General features: G+C 37.5%; 1 protein-coding gene across 1 annotated transcript in view; it reads left to right on the forward strand.

Annotated features, from left to right (window-relative positions):
- The window catches only part of LOC142344593 (uncharacterized), a 31,116-nt gene extending 13,065 nt beyond the window's left edge, over positions 1–18,051 (forward strand). The window contains exons 2-5 of the mRNA XM_075396383.1: positions 1,277–9,150; positions 13,162–13,235; positions 17,025–17,390; positions 17,638–18,051. Coding sequence (XP_075252498.1) covers positions 1,277–9,150; positions 13,162–13,235; positions 17,025–17,390; positions 17,638–17,885 — 8,562 coding nt within the window. The 3' untranslated portion in view covers positions 17,886–18,051. The remainder of the gene's footprint in view (positions 1–1,276; positions 9,151–13,161; positions 13,236–17,024; positions 17,391–17,637) is intronic.
- Positions 18,052–18,876: the final 825 nt, after the last annotated feature.

Below are 18,876 nucleotides of genomic sequence, written 5' to 3' on the forward strand. Positions count from 1 at the left end.
GAGAATGAGAGAGAAACATCAAGAATTGGAGAAAACATTAAGATTGATAATGAGAAGTAATTAGCAAAAGTTCGACTTTTAGATCAAGATAAACCATGATTATTTAACAATGGAGACCACACAGATTGCATTAAGTTTTATTATCTAAAAAAATGTGAAATTAATGAGTTTTTTCTAATTAAGAGAGAAGATGACGGTTTTAAATAGGACATTGTGATTTGCGTATTGGATTCAACCAAAATTTGGGAGCGCGAAAATCAAAAGAATTTTTTTCTCCATCTGTGCAAATGTGCGTCTTATACCAGTGAAACTCAGAATTTCTTTTCACCCCACCATCCCGAACTTATAAAATTTATTAATTTCATCGAGATTTCCGATGACAAGTTTCAAAGGACCAAAGCTTTCTTATAGAGGCAAATAAAATATCAGATTTAAAAAGAAAATTGAATTCCGAATGTATATTAATTAAGTGAACCTGGACGACTTATGTAAAAACTAAACTGACTTCGGATATTTCTCATTGTTTTGGTTTGAATTCCTAAATTTAAACTGATAACAACACAAAGATTAAAGCATACATTAGTAGTTTGGGAAAATACAATGAAAAGTCGTTTTTGGGGCACAAAATTTGGAATTCACGGTACTCGTCTGTGTTGAGAATAAACCCAGCCAACTACTGATTAAAACTCGCCCCCATTTATGGCTATTTTTCACAAATATTGCACCAAATCACCTCCCAAGGCTTTCAGTTTTGCAAAGTGTTAAAGTAGATAATTTTTTAAGAATTATTGATTGCATGCATATCACAAAAGAAAAGTTAAGTTATGGATTAGTGATTTCATGCATTTCAAAAAAGTTTTCCTGTTGAGTTTGCCGGACTTTAAGTTTACTGTTGTGCTCAATATTCAAAAATATTGCAAAACGCGTTATTTTTACTTTTACTTGATTGGTTCTTGCATTAAATATTTTGTTGAATTGTTTTTTGATTGACTGATCTGAAGCACTTCATAATTAAAACATCAGTAAAGTTCCTATCTTCTAGAGACGTTACCATGATATTGAATTTTATCTTACAAAGTAGAATTAAATATATTTAAACTAATCGTTCTCGTTTGAAAACTTGGTTACAGTTGGTAATCGTATGAGGAGCTTGTTTTGATAAAGTTTTCCCTGAAATTATGAGCAATATTTAAGGTGTCGAAGTTTTATGTGCTGATTTACGGCCAACAAATCAAGCTTGTCGTTTTCTGTTGTTTTATGTTGAGTTTTTTGACAGGGCCAAAGAAGCAAATTGTTCAACGCCGTCCTGCTCTCCCAAAAAATTAGCCGCGAGAAGAATGAGCGATCTTTACCTCGAGTTCCTTCGACCACAAACCACGCTGCAGGCCTCGACTTCACAACCATTCAATCACTCTATGACACAGAACGATGGGTGATGCACAATTGCAGGTACAGGGCTGAACAAATCCTGCCGTCAATGGAGGACATGCTTTCGGGTCTGAAAAATTATCATTCTGTAGCGTCCAAAGTATACGAAGGGAATCCGGAACTCTACAGCAGAATGATTCTAACTTGTTACGCGTTCCTTGTTATTATTGACAAAATGGCGATTCATATGACAGATATGATTGCACAGCATGGTCTTGATGTGAATGTTGAAATTTTGAATCACCTACTTCTACCTTTACAAGATCAATTGCAACAGCTCCGCTATGTTGAGCGTTACCTGAGTAAACGCTTCAATGGATCATCGCCAGTTGTGATTCTGGGTGACCCCACCAATGAAAGGTCTTTAGATGTTCGCTATGCTAAACACAACGATTCGATGAAAAGTGTTCGGTCTGAGATTTTAAAAAATGCTGAAAAGATGAAGCAGCTAAAGTTAGAAGAAGTTCGAAGAGAATTTCAGAGGTACTGTGACTTGAAATCGCAAGCAAGCAGGAAATCTTGTGAGTTTTATGACAAAAAATGTTATCGTTGGGATGGAGAGAGTTATTACAGAAGTGTTCATGATAGTAGATGTTCAAAGTGCGCTCTTGAACAACAAGCGAACAATATTTCTGTCGGCTGCTACCGATGGCCGCTTCCTCCGAGCACAGAAGGAGAATACGCCGTTGTGTTCGAACTCCATTGCCCAAAAGACGTTCGAATTCTACGAAATGCAGTTCATTTTATCAAAACAAAACTTTCCGATTCGAAAGAAAAGGGCACAATCAACAACTCAAGAAATCAAAGCTTATGGTCAGAATACAGAAGTATTTCTCAGCATAAAGTTGGTCACTACCCGCTTTTTGCATGTGATCAGGTTGTGTTGATGAGTTCTAGCGAGTTCAATTACAATCCGAATAGCAAGCATCCAAGTTATTCACCTACAGGCAGCGAATTTATACTACCGAACAGAAACGATTTGCATCTCGGCTTTGCGGACAGATCAAAGAAAACTCTGATCTCTTCGTGTTCTGAGTACTTGAATGATGAACAATACTTAGAGCAGTTGCGCGCGATGTGTTTGATGAAGACAAACGGGATACACAAGGTTCTGCAATGGACGATCGATTCCAATTCCCACACAGACAGTCAAGTTATCTGCCGGCAACATGAGTGTCCTAAAAGTCTCTCGTTGCGCGAATTCAGAACCTTTGGTTGCATGAGAGCGGGATCTAGGCTGCAACTTAGGAATTTAGTAGCGGCAATAAAAACAGACGCTCTATCTTGGCAAAACGAGGATGTCGTGGCGTTGATCTGTCAGGTCTTGTGGGAGACTGGGACGAAATTGGGGCTGAACAATGAATCGTCAATGAGCCTTCAAGAACCATACGGCATCGATGATTATGATGACGATTACGATGACACTGAAAGTGATAATGATGACGAAAGTGCAGGTTGTTGCCGAGACCAACACCAAGATCTCATGAATGAAGTGTTCATTGAAGATGTGCTGAAAATACTAGAATTGAAGTTGGAAAGCATACAAGATAATTGGGACAAAAACCTTGCCTTGCTTTGCTTAGTGCTGTTTGGCTGCAGGCTGCTCGAATTTTGCAAAGAGCATCAGAAACAAAGCATTGCGCAGTTTCTCTTTCGCTGTCGATCAGTTGGAATTCTTTGGACTCAGAAAGTTAAAGAAAAGATTGACGCTTTAAAGATCACTGACAAAAATGAGCGCAACCTACAAGAAAAGTTGATTCTTATTGGTCTGACTCTTGCAGCAACCTATGACGTCAGCAATGAAAATGTTCAATGGATCCTAGAACAGCCTGATCAAGCTCACGTTTGGCTGACCTCGCAAAACATTGTCTCGGATAATCTAACCCTCAGTAAAGAAAAAAGTGGCACTTCCAAACTGATTCGAAACTTGACCCAAAAGTCTTGGCGGGCAGGCTTGAGAATTGAAAGCGTGCTTCAAAGTATTCTGAGTGAGGACCAAGGTTTGGTGCAGAGGTTTGTTTGTAGCCAGTACAAGCATGTGAATATCATGGAACAAACGACAAACAGTGCTTCAAAATGGGAGTTTGTTGCGCAATGTGCCCCATGGATGCAACTGAACCTGCCTCATGGATCCCACATGTGTGTCAATACCCTAACTGGCACATTCCTGATTGACAACGACCCAGTGCAAAGACTCCCTTTTGAGATCACTTCCCATAATTGTTATCAAAGACTGTTCGGGTCTGTCAACTTGACAGTTGCACCCGGAGAGTACCCTGGAAGTTACGTCACTGTCCGTGAGATTGATGGTTGTTGCTATGAGTTCCAAATGATTGATCGCAGATGTTTGCTTATCACCAAGAAAACAAACAACGGGGTTTTCTACTATCTCCCTGAAACAATTCTCCAGAATGAGCTACCGTTCGAACTTGGACAGTACAGTCATTGGTTGCTCAAATGTGACCATACAAACAATGACGCCAGAATTGAGTTTCACATGGCCCAAGTTTTTGAAAGAAGACCCAACAATTATCAAGGATACGAAATTAAATTTGTCAATCAACAGTGGGTTTTGACGAGGGATCGAGACCGAGCTACTATGTTGCATTTGAAGAGCGAAATTGCTCAGAAGTTGAAAACTGAAATCTTCGGCCGAATTGAAAAAGATCAACATACTCATATCTTCTTATTGCCAGACTGTTCGGACATTTCAGTCGATCTTCCTCGTCACAGACTATCTTTTGTTGCCAAAAAACGGTTCGGAGTTTGTTCAGTCGAGTTTCCTGGGTTCAGAATATCTTGTTCGCATTTTGTCGGAACGTTGGTGGGTCTCAAAAGTGGAATTGTTCTTGAATCCGAAAGCTTCAAGAAGTTGATAATTCCTCATGGTGACTTGATTGAGATGTTAGAGGACAACCACGTGGGTATTCGGATAAGTTTTGACTATTTTCATTCTCCTTCTTTGTTTGTTTATACTGTTGACGACAATCTGAGACAGCTGTCTCCCCCGTCGAACCAAATCGCAAATCTATACCTGGCTCTTTTGCACGTGAAGACTTCCTGCCCTCTGGAAGACCCTCTGACCAAGCTGACAGGGTTTGAAATGGCTCTGCAAATTCTCAAAAGAGGTCGATCTATTTCTTGCAAACCTTTAGACGAAAGAGCGGATAGTATTTTGAAGAGCCTTGAAAAGTGTTGCCCTGCACGATCTCTGTACAATAGCAAACAGGGCCGAATTGTGGAATTTGAAAATTACCCTAATGTACCCCGATACTCTTTGTGCACCTTGGAATCTCTCTTTTTGAGCTGCAAAATTGTTCGTGAACAGAGTCAGAGACTCAAGTTTATGTTTCCAAATAAAGAAAAGCAGGCGTCAAATGAAAGATCTTTTTATGTTGAAAACCCAGCAGCGACTGGTAGAGAAAAATCAGAACCACTTCTGCAGAAAGCGGCCTTATTCCGTCTGACAAACACAGTTAACTCTATTAATTTAGAAACCAAATCACTTCCTGAACCTTCATTCTACAACTATGACGCCGAACTGATGCTAAAAAGTAACGGAATTCTTCACAACTGTCGATTCGTTTCTGCGGTTCAAGACTTTGACGTTGCGGAATTGTACTATAATCCAAGTCACTCGCTTACTGAATGGGCCAAGACCCAGACAAAACTTCTGGGCTTTCAGCACTCCAAATTGATCGGAGACCGGGGCCTGGATATTTGGAAGAAGATAGCAGTGAAGTACGAATGTCTGCTGGATCTGTACGACATTGCAAGACGAGGTGACGAAACACGGGACTGGCTCTACACTTTGATGTCATTCTGGGCATATGAAAATACTCTCGACTGTCGTTACATGATCCCATTTTTCGTAATATCGAAGCACTTCCGAAAGTTTGAAGCGATTGATCCTCCAAGGTATCCAGCGTATAGTGACTTCCCAGAGGATGATGTCACACGAAGTAATGTTGTTTCTATTGTTGACAACTGCATGCAACGAGAATATTACTACGTTGATAATTGGCTTCGTAAACATTCTTGGTATTGTTATGAACACCCTGAGCTATTCGCTTATCAGAGAGAGAAAGAAAAGGCCGAGCAAAGGTTCCGCGAGCTCTACGCCGATGAGAAAGAACGCGCGGTCTCATCATCTTGGCGTCAGCGGCGCAGTTCTAGTTGCACATTGTCGGGAAGCTTTGAGCTCCTTGATCAGACTGAAGCCGAGCGGAGGCTATCTTCGTTGTTCTATACTCGCTATAGCAACCGCGATCTTTTACTGTTTCTGGAAACAATTGACAAAATGGTTCATGACATTTGCTTCTCTGCTGCTGGCCAGAAGACCATTAATATTGGCAGCTTTCAGTCGGACCAGAGTAAAGTCTTTACGGTTGTGCACGGGATAGATTTGAGCCAAAAATACGAGTTGGATACAGTTCCAGATAAATTTGATGAATTGATTCTGCCATTCATTTCGAATTCTCAGTCCAGTGAAAAGATAGCTCACAATACTGATGGGCGCTATGATGACGAAGATACGAGTTTGGTTGAGTTAATAGAAGGAGTGGATTTGGTGGACCCCGTGTGCGAAGACTTCAAGAAGCGGCTTCAAATCAGCTGGAACGCTTACCAAAGCGGCAAACTAAAAACTGAATTGAAAAATGTTAGCAGTGAAGACGAAATTCAAATCAAACTGAAGATTGCTACCGCTAATGCTAGTGAAATTCAGAGAACGTTGATGAAAATTTTAGTTCCTGGCGAGAAGCATCATGTTATGCACGCTTTGTACAAAAGTGGGATCTTGCTTAGAGAAGCTCCGTTAGCGTTGGTTCCTCAGTTACTGGATCTGTCCTCAAATGCTCAAAATGATTGGCGGCTTTTGTTAGGAGCTCTTGTTGTTCGATGGACAGAAAAACAGCGGCTTTTGAGGTGTCTGCAACACCTGAAAAACAACAAAATAGTTCACCTTGAGCGTGAATGGAATAACGAAGGTCATACAAATTGGGTTCCACGTGATCATGTAGAGTGGCTTATGTTAGAAGCCGAAGGAAACTTCTTGATTCGTCCTGTGCAGGTAGAAATTGCACTTCAGATGTTCAAACCTCCTGAAGGGGTCAAAAACGCTGTAATGCAGTTGAACATGGGCGAGGGAAAGTCCAGCGTTATTGTCCCAATGCTTGTGGCCACCATATCACACAGATATAGACTCTGTCCTCAAGTTGTGGTTTTGAGTTCCTTATATCCACTGAATTGTAATGATCTATCGGCAAAAATGGGTGGAATTTTAGACATGCGGCTGCTACAATTACCGTTTTGCAGAGACCTGCAGCTTAGCTCAGACCAAGTAAAAAAACTTACTACAGAACTTTTGATAGCAAAAAATAATAGAGGGTTCATTGTGGCCACACCAGAACAACTTATGTCAATGCAATTGAAAACCACGGAAACATACATTAATGACAGCAGTTCTCAAATTACAAGCCACCACTTTCTCACTGAGACTTACAAAAATAACGTGCGAAGCATATTGGACGAAAGTGACGACATATTGTCTGTGAAACGGCAGCTGGTGTATACAATGGGATCCCAAGTTGCTCTGGAAGGGAGCAATCAACGCTGGAAAGTGTTGCAAAATGTGTTGAAATCACTGAATGATCATGCTAGTGAGATTGCCGCGAAATGTGGGCCGTACAACGTCTTACACGACCCGAAAACTGAAAAGAATCAGCATCAGTTCAACCTTTTCCGATTGCTCACAAAAGATGAGGAGTCATTCAAAGTTCTCAGTGAAAAAGTAGTCGATGATTTCATTGAGTGCAGAACTGATGCCGATTTAAAGCCTTTGACTCCAGTGCAGAAAACGCACGCGCGGGAGTTTGTCCTTTGTGGGGAGTTGGAGTTTTATCAGTGTGAAAATCTTGCCGCTGTTTTGGGCGAAGATGAAATTCCGCATTGCTTGTACATTCTTCGAGGCTTCTTCGGGTTAAAAATACTGCAGCATTGTCTGACTCTACGACACAGGGTGAACTATGGCATTGGCAAGCATCGAAAAATGGCGGTTCCATTCAGAGCTAAGGACGTTGCCGCTGACAAAACTGATTTCGGGCATCCTGATGTTGCTTTAGCCCTAACTCAACTAACCTATTATTACCAAGGGGTCTCCAAGCAAGGATTTGAAGAAGTTCTAAGAAAATTGTCAGACATGCAGGCTAGTGTTTCGACATCCATTTATGACAAATGGATCTCGATCTGTGAGAGTTTGTACGTTCCAAAAGAGTTACGAAGTTTCAGCTGCGTTAACATGTCTGATCAAGTTCAAATTGATACCTTGTATGCCCTTTTCAACAAGCATTCTATGGTTGTTGACTACTGGCTGGAGAATTTTGTCTACCCGTTGGAGGCTCGCCAGTTTCCTCAGAAGTTGAGCGCCAATGGGTGGGACCTATGCAGAGAAGACAAGAATTCTGTTACCGGTTTCAGCGGAACAAATGAGACCCAGTTGCTTCTACCCTTGACCATTGAACAGTGTGACCTGCCTGTACTGCAGGTGACAAATGCTTTGGTGATAAACAACATGCTGAAAGAAGAGAACCAATTCTATCATTCAGTTGAACACGGGGCAACGGGCTATGACATACTAAACATGATTCTGGACATCAATAGAAACAGCGAACAGAAAGATCAAATAAAAGTGATCCTTGATCCCGGTGCTCTTATTCTTGTCAGCAACGAGAAACTTGTCTCCAGATGGCTCTCGGATGTGCCTGAAACTGAAATCAGTGCTGGAATTTATTTTGACGATAAAGACAATCTAATGGTCCTCGACAGACGTGGTTTTGTGACTGCTTTCCATTTGTCGCCATTTGCGGGAAAATTAGGCTCCTGTGTTGTGTATTTAGACGACGTTCATACTCGAGGAACTGATATCCAATTCCCAAGTGGAACACGTGCCGCAGTAACTCTGGGAAAGGGATTATCCAAAGACAAATTATCACAAGCTTGCATGCGGATGCGTCTGTTGGGTTGTGGACACAGTCTTTCATTTTTCGCTTCGTCCGAAGTTGACAATGAAATCCAATCACTTTCGACCAGTTCAAGAGTTTCGCCAGTTGGGAAAGTAATTGCATGGGCGTTCCAAAACAGTCAGAAACAAGTTCGTGATGGCATTGTCCATTGGACTAATCAAGCCACTGATCAACTGTATAAACTGTGCTGCTATAAGGCGACAACTTCCGATGGTAAAAACATCATCAAGTCTTTGACCAGATTTGGCCAGGAAGTAGTGCAGAACGAGGTAACTTTGTTGTCTCAATTGTATGGAAAATACAGAATTAAGCAAACGCTGCCAGACCTTGTAGAAAACAGGATCAACATCCCCAAGTACGAAGAGCTGAATGAGTTTAAAGTGAAGCTCATTGAAAAGTGCAAAAATCTAGCACATGACAAAAAAGTATTTGCGGACTTGTTTGACGAGGAGCAAGAGCGAGAGTTGGAGCACGAGGAGGAGGAAGAAGAGTTGGTGGTCAGACCCGGCCCAATGACACCGAAGACTCCGGAAGTGCCTGGCTGTGTGAGACGGCTGGTTCATGGCGAAAATGTTTCTTGGAATGAATTTGTGAATCTCGAGGAGTGCTTGAAGGGTACCAAAGTGTGGAACAAAATAAGCTCTGCGTTCAAGCACGTCTTTGCTAGTCCAGAATTCCCTCTGGTTACCTGTGAAGCCATGTGAGTTTAAACACGTTTCAGGCTGATGGATTTGTAAAAAATCTCCTTTTTAGCCATTACTTCTTACTAAGTCTAGCACTGTTAGTCTGAAACTGCTTTGCCACAATACGATTGTGCAAATACAGAATTATCATTTTGCTATGCATGCTTGTGATAAAAGACAAAAAGTTTCAAGTGACAAGTTTTTGCTCTTCAATGAACTTAACGTTAAGGGGTCAAAAAAGTTACATCAACCTGACAATCAGGTTCTGGCCTGTCGTAGAGTATTTAATATGGGGTCAATCCATGCAATTAGATGATACAAAAACACGTTGATACGACAATGGGTTTCTATGGGGGTTAACTCAGATTAATACAAATATATTTGAAGAACAGAAAACCTCTGCTGCGTTTAATCAGTGACTGATCAAAACAATTATTTTAAAATCCCTTTATTTAAATTCAAATTGAGCTTTTGCGGAATGAGTAGAAAGTTAATATCTGATTTTAATTTTGTTACATAGGTGTAACTTATGTGCCTAATTTTGACTTGTGCGTGAATTTTGACTAGATTTTGTCATAATGGTCGCTGATTTGTTCTGTACTTGTCATATTGAAATGCTTTGAGTATGGGCTTATTCTTGAAAAATAATAAAATAAAATGCTTAGCTTTGGTTCAATTTTGTTGCGTATGATTCACTGGAGGTGTTTTAGAATCAGAATTCATAAAATATTTCTAAATAGACATTTCGTGCCAGACTACGTAGCACAGAATGCTGCAAAACAGATTTGGAATCAATTTGATATAATTTTACCGCATGAAAAACAAAATGCGTTCTCAACTAATCGCTTTTCACTGAAACTTAAAGCTGAAAATTACCAATTAATGGCAACGAAAATTTAACTTTAAGAAACAAACGCAGTCATTTGAAAAAATTGCTGCGATCAGTTTACAAGCTAAATTAAGCAAATAAATAACCGACTGGACATGATCTTAATCATTGGCTGCGGAACTCAAAAAATGAAAAGTCGTAGGTTAAATTTATTTTTTGTTATTCCCATTTTTTATCATTTAAACTACTGATGTTTTATGCCAGACTTTAGCAATCAGACTTTGTCAAGATCCAGTTCTTACAAAAAAAGTTAATTAAAAATAGATAAAAATCGGAGTTGATAATTATGTATTGTTTCGTTCTATGTTTTTGGCAAGAAATTCACTTTACGGTTTTTTAATTTATTTTATTTTATAGGACCTATATTCGCACACTTTTGAACTTTGTAAAAATTGGAGCAATCCAAACGAAAAATTGTTTTTTTTTTTCAAATTCTACGTTACAAATAGAAAAAATAATTTTTGGATACAACAATTTATGCTGATGAATTCTGGTGTAAGATAATTCATTTATTAGTCAGCTTTTGATAAATTAGAACATTCATGTTTAAATGGTAATAAAGTATCAAAAAAAACAACAGATTTAAAAAAGATAACTTTTTTCTCATATTTGGTCTAAGGAACCGAGCAGTGTTGAAAATGCTAACTTTCTTTCCTTGGTTGATGAATTGAGCTGGCACTCAAAATGAAACTTTTATTGATTGAAGGACTTAGTTCCCTCTATTTTTTTTGATAGAAACCGAGAAAAAAGTTTTGTATTTTACTGAAAAATTTAAACATTTTTTATTATTTAAAGTGAAAACCTTGAAAGGGCTCCAATAAGATTTCCATGATATAGGCTGCTAATCAATATGAAATCACCTGGACAACTTCCGCATCAAAGTGATTAAATGTTTCTTAAGTAAAAAAAGTTGAAAGAGAAACCTTTTTTCGTTATTTCTTCAAGTAAATATTCTTCGAGATTTCTTCAAGAAGAAATATTCTTCATAAATTTCTTCAAGAAGAATGATCCTCAAAGAACGAACTCAGCTGTTCTATTAACCCCTAAATTCCATGTAAATCCCTAAAAATTGAACGTACGCCATCCTAGGCATAGCAAAAATTGGAATTAAAAAAGCAGCTTTTTCCATTTTCTGATAGATTTATAAATTTTGTTTTTTCTGATGTCAAGCTTCCAAACTTGAGTCAAAACTTGCCAAACTTTGAATTTCGAGTTTTGAACTGGGTTATGGGTTTAATTCCTAGTGTAGGTGCCCACAGGAATTGGTAAAACTATGTTTTAGTTTGTCTGTGAAAACATTTTTCTGATCTTTCTCCTTGAAAAAAGAAGTTAATATATTTTATAATACCTTCGTCGAATCAAATAGTCTACCTTACAGAGATCCTAATTTTTTTTCATCCAATACTTCGCTCAAGAAGCCAGCACAAAGATCAACTATGTTTTTCAATTTTGTTTTGTCTTCGTCGTTCTGTATCATTTTTATTTTTGATTCATTTTTGGGCAAATAAAATCACCCTAAAAGGTACTATTGTTCATAGAGAGTTAGTTTGAGAGTTAAAAGAAAAATGAAAAATAATGGTTTCCTCTTTTTTCTTTCGTAAAAATTTGGTGTCTTGGTTAAATTTTTCTTGATTTGGGTTTTGTTGATATCAAAAACCAATTGGTCTTAAAAAGAGTGAAAACCTGAAATAGTATTAATTTGATTAAGTGAAAAAATAATATTGTTCTCTTTTTCTGTTTGTTGACTCCTTGTGGTTAGTGAAAACTTCACTTCGTTTAATTTCCATTTGGTTTTGTTTTTGAATAAAAATGTATAATTCATTTTTGTAATGTAATTCAACCATTCATTCAGTTAATAAATTCATTTAGAACTTTAATACTATGAAAATATTTCCCACCCCCTAAACCCCTCAATTTTCTCCTTTTCTTTTCTTGTTTTCCTTCCTGTTTTTTTAAATACTCGTTTTTTTCAACTTGCAATCAAAATTTGCGGTTTTCAATAAAAATCAAAACTAGCTTTTAAGGGCTACAAAATGTTTTTTTTCTCTGTTTTTGGGCTACGATGCCTCAACCGAAAATGGAAATTTGACTGAAGAACAGCGGACCTGGCTTATGTTTTACCCCATTTTAAAAAAAATGGAACTATAACTGAAAACGTGATGCAGGTGAAAATCTAAAATCTTGAATTGAACAGTTTTTTAATTGTTTTAACAAAAAAACGACGGTTTTGTGAAACTGTGAGGAAGTCTGACGTGAAGAAATTATTGATTAATTGTAACCATTGTCCTGCATTTCATTTAAGCATATAATTATTTCTCCTTTACCACCAAAGAACAAATCATTCTTGTGTGAAACTGTCGAATTTACTTCTCAGTGAATATCCAAAGAAAAATCAATTCGAATCTTTTGTAGCGTTTTAATGCTCATTGTCTAAAAACTGAACATAGTTTTTGTTCTAAATTCTTAATCTTCAATTTTGCACTCTGCCAAAAAAAGTTAGCTCAAATAAAATCATTGTATGTGGTATTAATTGCACAACAGTTTGTGAGATGATCGATACCTAGTCTTGTGTGATTAACGGATAATCACATTTTAAAAAAAGGCTCACCTAAGGTGTCAGTTTTAGAACTGTAATTGCTGCGATTTGTTTTAAAAATGAAAACTCTTCTCAATATTACCAAAAACCTGGCGTGATGACCAATACCCTCAGTGTTTGAGATTTGTACAGAGGATAAGAGCGATTGAAATATATTTCGGATGTCGATTTTATATGGTTAATGAGTGAAATATTAGTTTTATTTGATCAGAAGCGAAATCCTACCTTTTTCAATTGGAAAACAAAAGGCTTAGAGTTGCATGTTTACTGGTTTTTTTGCAGAGCTGCATGTTTTCAGCTTTATGAAATTTTTAAAATCTAAAAATGGTTTTCAAGTTTCAAAAATTTGAACGCTAACAGCATCGCCTTCGGTTGCCATTATGACCATTTCCAGTTACTATATCTATAGTAATGTCTGTTTGAGTTTTCTCGAGGTTTCTTTTGATCTCAAATAGCGTAAAATATAATGAACAAAACGTGTCTAAAAGTAAAATAAGTTATGACACGGTCAACGTTTGATTTTCCAGATTTGATGTGTTTCAGAGAGCTATTTTTTGGATCAATGACCTGCGATCAAAGTCGTGACATCTGCTCAGGCTGGATAAATTCTCAAAATGGTAAGGTAGCGCGGGCAGTCACATGGCCATATGCTAATAAAACTAGACAATGTTTCTACTCAGCTGTAAGGTTGAGGTCAGGAATGAAAAATCTTGCCAGAACACTATCGTTATACTTTGTTGAAAGTTCAAACAATATGGTACAGCCTAATTTGACGAAGCTCGCTGTTATTATTTTTTTCGTCGTTCGTTTTATAATAGCTTTTTAAAGCATTCATCCACAAAACGACCATAACTAAAGGGAAGACGCGACTCAAAACATGATTAACAAAGAACTTTTCGGTAAATGCAGTTTACCCATACACATTTGATCTTGTTTTCAATCACTGGCGACAATGTGCGAGTATCTTCAGTAAGATTGAGTTGAAATTTTGTTTGCCTTTTATAATTCATTTCAAAAAGTTTCAAAACTGATTCAGAAAAATTACTCAAATTAGTTTTGAATGAATTTCAAAATTGATCGAGAGAAATTGCTCTTTTTTCGAATGAAATATTTTTTGCTATTTTTCAAAGTTTGAACTAATTCATATTTTGTTCTTATAATTTTTTTTGGTGCTTTAAAAGTCTTTAGAAGTTAAATGAATTTCCAGTAACTCGCCTAATTTGACAAATATGGAGCAATTTGTATTATTTGTATCTGACGTTTAGCTTTAAAATTACCTTAACGGTATTCAGGGCTCTCCGATATCTCCCTTTTTCCTAACTGAAAAGATTTATCCTCTTTTGAAAATTTTTTCGTCAAAACTTCATCAAAACTAAATTGGCATTGCTGGATACATACCACCTATCTTTTTTGACAAATTTAATTTCGAGGCTAATCAATATTTGTGTTTACAGATTATTAAGCAGTGGCTTCCCTATAGCATGAATTCCCAGTTTCAGAAAATTGATAGAATAACAGTATCTCAAAACATTTCAGATGTTTTCCCTCTATGCTTAAACAAACTGGGTATTAAGGAAAAATCATCTATGATTCGAACGCTTGAATGGTTGTGAAGTCATCAATTTTAAGGAACTGATGTTCATCAAACTCATGTAAACCGCTGTACCTTTTTTGAGCGACCGCTTTTTATGGATTGGTGATTCTACTTCTTTTCACTCCAATGTATTGGACCCCCTATAAATTAAAACCGTATATATTCACCCCTCAGTCATTTAACTCCGCAATTTATTCATCCAGAAATAAGCTTAACAGTGCAATTTTCTAAATCTATTTCGGCGTCCAAACGAACAATTAGCAAAGCTAGCTTTAGTGCAATGTATTCAGATAAGACAAAACTTTTGACCTTCGAGAGTGCACCATCAAACAGCTTGACTCTGTTCGAAATCTTTAGTGTGTCCCAAGAATTGGAAACAACCGGAAGTTTCAAAAACACTAACCAAATTGCTAATCTGCATGCTCACTTGTATAATTTTGTCGGCTTTTGAACGTTCATGGGACAGACTATAGGAATAATACCTTAGGGAAAGATCACTTGACAAATCTGACCTTCTTTAAGTTGCTCGTTGACTTGAATCGAGACATTTCGGAAGCTGTTTTAGTCTAGAGACAAAAAATTTGGCAATTTCCTATTGAAACGATCTGTGGTGATATTAAAAACTTACTTTTAGAGCAGACTTCAAAGATTGAATGGAAACAAAATTTAACCGCGTGTTAAACGGAAAATTCAATGAAAACCCGATTGATTTTTTCACTAGCAACTATGCAGAGCAAGTTTTTTTTATTTCGATGTTGTCAAACTTTTCCCATCTAAAGGTTTCCTCATATGGTTAATGTCCCGATTTCTGTTCTCTCTTATAGTAAATGTCCTGCCGAAATGGAATACGAGTCACGATATGAGGTTTAACATAACTCCGTGAGGACACAGTGAAGGCATCAACGCAAAAACAATTAGATAGATTTCAAACTTTTATCAACATAGAAGAAGCAGGCAATAGCCTTGAAAAATGAATGTCAGCTTCGTCCTTGTAAACCTGCAAAATGTAAACCTTTCTTTTTAGTTTTTGTTTTGTATTTTTGTCCAGCCGAACGTTTCAAGAAACTCTATTTTTGTACAGCTGCGTGTTTTTGCAATTTATTGAAAAGTTTGCAAATTCTGGGATGACATCCGCTGAACAACGCTTGTTTTTCATAATGACAATCCATGACTGCATTTGTTGTTCTGGCAATTCCTTCTATGACGGCCTCTCTTTTCTTAGATTTTTAAAGGAATTTTGAATGACGGTTCAGCAGCGTACATTTAACATTATTTGAATGAAATTATACACAAAGCTGGTTTATTTTTTTCAATAACGATGCTATCTTAGTGCTTTTGATGTGCTGGATTGGACAACTCTTCAACAACTACTTCAACGGATTTTGCTATTTCCTCTGATTTTTCGAACGCGAGTGCTGTGATAATTTTCATAGCCAGAACTGCTGCGGGCTTAACTCTCACAGAGATCTTTGTTCTCTTTTATCAGTTTTTGAGTGGCCGGCTTATGATTGATTGTGTTTTCCGTATGTGCTAACGAGTCGGCCTTTTTGTGTGAACGCGCAACCGGGGCACTGGAATTTTCGAAAAATTTCAGGCAGTGGTATAATTGTGTACTCTTAGTATAAAGCTTATGGCTTTCTTTTATCCCTTGTTTTGTTTTAAGAAGAATTGATTTACCCGAAGTTGGCAGTTTTAAATCTGAGAAGATGCAATAAAACAGGAGTTTAAGTGATCTAGAGTTTGATCAAATTTTCATTTTCTTTTTAATTGCATGATTAGAGAATAGATGAGATTATTAATTCACTTTTGGTTATTTTTTTATTAAAACAGACTTAAGCTTTATCTTTGCGACATTTATGAGCTAATATTCTATAAATTAAAATCGAGGTGAATTGACTGAGGTCTGGAAATGTTTTATTCACACCTTCGTCATTTCACCCTTGTTTTATTCGGAATTAATGGACAGAATAGAAATGAATAAGACCCAATTATCATCAGTTATGGGCACCTTAAAATCGGGTTGAAGCACTGTAGTGGTTAAATTGTTGAGAAGTTAAATGACATAGATTTTTTTTTGATATAGATCAAATCTGATTTTGATTTGATTCTGTACAAGTTTTTGAGGTCGGTCAATGAGCTGTTTTGTGCGGCGGTGCAGTTTGTTAATTTATTACCTAATAATAATTGCTTCAAATACATAAATATTAGGAAATATCGGGAAAAAGCCATGTGGAATCTTAGTGTAAATCTTATGTGAATCAGAACTTGAAAAATTTAACAGTTTTGGAAAAAATGGTTTCAAATTTAATTCCGACAATTACAGTAGTTTGAAAACCTATAAGGACAACCTAAAAATCACAAATTTTTACTGATTTTTTCTGATTTTTAGGCTGACAATTTATGAAACTTCTTGGTGCTCATTTTTTTGCAAAGTATTTTTTTGCACCGCACTCTTAAAGAACATAAGGTCCCAGACAAGCCCAAATGGTGAGTTTTTAAGTCTGGACTTGAACGCACGAAAGGTTTGATCAACGCACAATTTTTGTTTTATGATCAGACTCTCATGCTTTCATCAGACTTACGCGCGTTCATGTCCAGACTTTCGTGCGTTCATCAGACCTTTCGTACGTTAGTGTCCAGACTTTCGTGCGTTTTCCCATGTTGCCAGACTTTGTTAATTTGAACGCACAACACGCCCGTCGTGCGTTCATCTGGGTCTGAAGATATGGACTTTCCGTCTGGGACCTCAACCTTGAAGTGTGATACACAATTTTGTATTTTATTGATTGAGTTGTTTTCTATTGGATTTCAGTTAATCGTGGGTCTTTCCCGCGGCATGTGAAAAACGTGAGACCTCTGGACGACTTCCTTCGAGATCCATTCTGGATGATCTGTCTTGAATCCTTCGGGGCGATGGTCCTGCTCACCCCGTTTGAAGTGAACTCTCTCTTTGACCAGCTCCTAAAAATGAATCACGCCACCCTGTACATGTTCCAGCCCCATTTCCAGATGCCCTCTGAGGAGATCGGCGCACTTCATGAGCTTAGTGGTCTGTCTATTCCTCATGGTCACAGCCTGTGCTTCCATGACATGGTTCAGTTCTCTGAATTGAACCTTTTCTCTGGAAATCTGTACTTTGATGGCCTGGAAGGCGAAAAATGGATGTGTCAATATCTAGGTTTGAAACACTTTTTGTGCAATTAGACTTCATAAGTTTTTGCACCTTTCTTACTCTCGTTTGCAACACTACTTTGACTTAATTCAATGTTGATCATCTACTTGTCACCGTTCCAAAATATGATTTGATGCGAAAGTGATTAAATTTTCGAACGTTTTCTGGCAGTGTAAAATGTTTTAAACAGTCTCTAAACCTGGTTAATTATTCACTCAATCTAACTGCTCTATTCGCATTGTGGTTGCTTCAGGTTTATTACCTCTGCCTCGAACGGAGGAGCAGCAACAAGCATTCGAGTGCAACCTAATAGACTCTCACGGGTTCGTGCGACCCAATAACAGATGCCAGGTGCCAGGAACAGAAGACTGGCGGTGTCCATTTGAGACTAATCCAGTTGCAGCTGCTCTGGACCTGATCAATATCCGAAATGTGGATACACTATACCAGTCAAGTCACATGTATCGACTATTGTCCAGATGTCACTCTAACTTCAAATAGAATGATGAAATCCAATATCACTTGACCGAAACTACAAACTTCTTTGCTAATTTATGTTACAAGCTAAATGTGTTGCTTCTGTTGACTTAGAACTGTTGAACTTTCAATAATCTATCACTATAAACTGACTTTAACAAACAGTCTCACAAAATATTGATAGTAAATTTTAAAACCAAGTTCTTCGAGCTAGAAAACAGGACCTTCAAAATTCTCATGGCCAGAATTATGCCAGAATGAAATGAATTGAACAAATCCCAGGTATTGGGAATTGAACAAATCCCAATACAGCTCTGACCCAACAGTTTTTGGGTTAAACAGCGGGACTGAAGCACGACCTCTGAGTCTGGCAGTAAATTTACGGTTTGGAGAGTCTGATGAGGCATCGTCTCTTGTCATGTCAGAGCACAACCTGCAGTCTAGAAAATTGATCAGGCTAAATTTCATGTTTTTGTTTAAAATTTTGTGAAGCCTTTTGATGACTTTGTGTTGAATTGGAAGTGGTTTTTATGCAGTGACAAATCAATCAGAAACAACGATATCAGCCAAAAACAATCACGTGACGGCCGACGATTTGTTTGTTTTACCTTTTCATAAAACGTGAGTTGAAATAAGACAATGATTTATTGCATAAAGTACACGTAAGTATTTAAATTTGCCTGTATTTAGTGCCGTTAATGACGAATATCAGCTCAACTTAGTTGTTGTTCCGACCTCACTTGTGGGGGGACGAACTATATACTGAAATGGGGTTTTTTTCGTTCAGACAATTTTGGCCGATAGATATATTCATCGTAGAGAATGTGAGTGGTATCATTAAAGAGCTACTCCAGCGTAGAATTCGAAACTAAAATGATTTTTTCGCATTTCGGGGTGTTTTTCGTGGAGTTATCGAGGATTGAGTTTTTGTGTGAACACGGGATATTTGGCACGATAGTTCACTTTTAGTGTAATTTTTCAAATTAAGATAATTTTTCATTAAAATATTAACTCA

The sequence above is a fragment of the Convolutriloba macropyga genome, chromosome 8 (genome assembly GCF_964194025.1).
Source record: "Convolutriloba macropyga chromosome 8, txConMacr16.3, whole genome shotgun sequence".
Classification (NCBI taxonomy): domain Eukaryota; kingdom Metazoa; phylum Xenacoelomorpha; order Acoela; family Convolutidae; genus Convolutriloba; species Convolutriloba macropyga.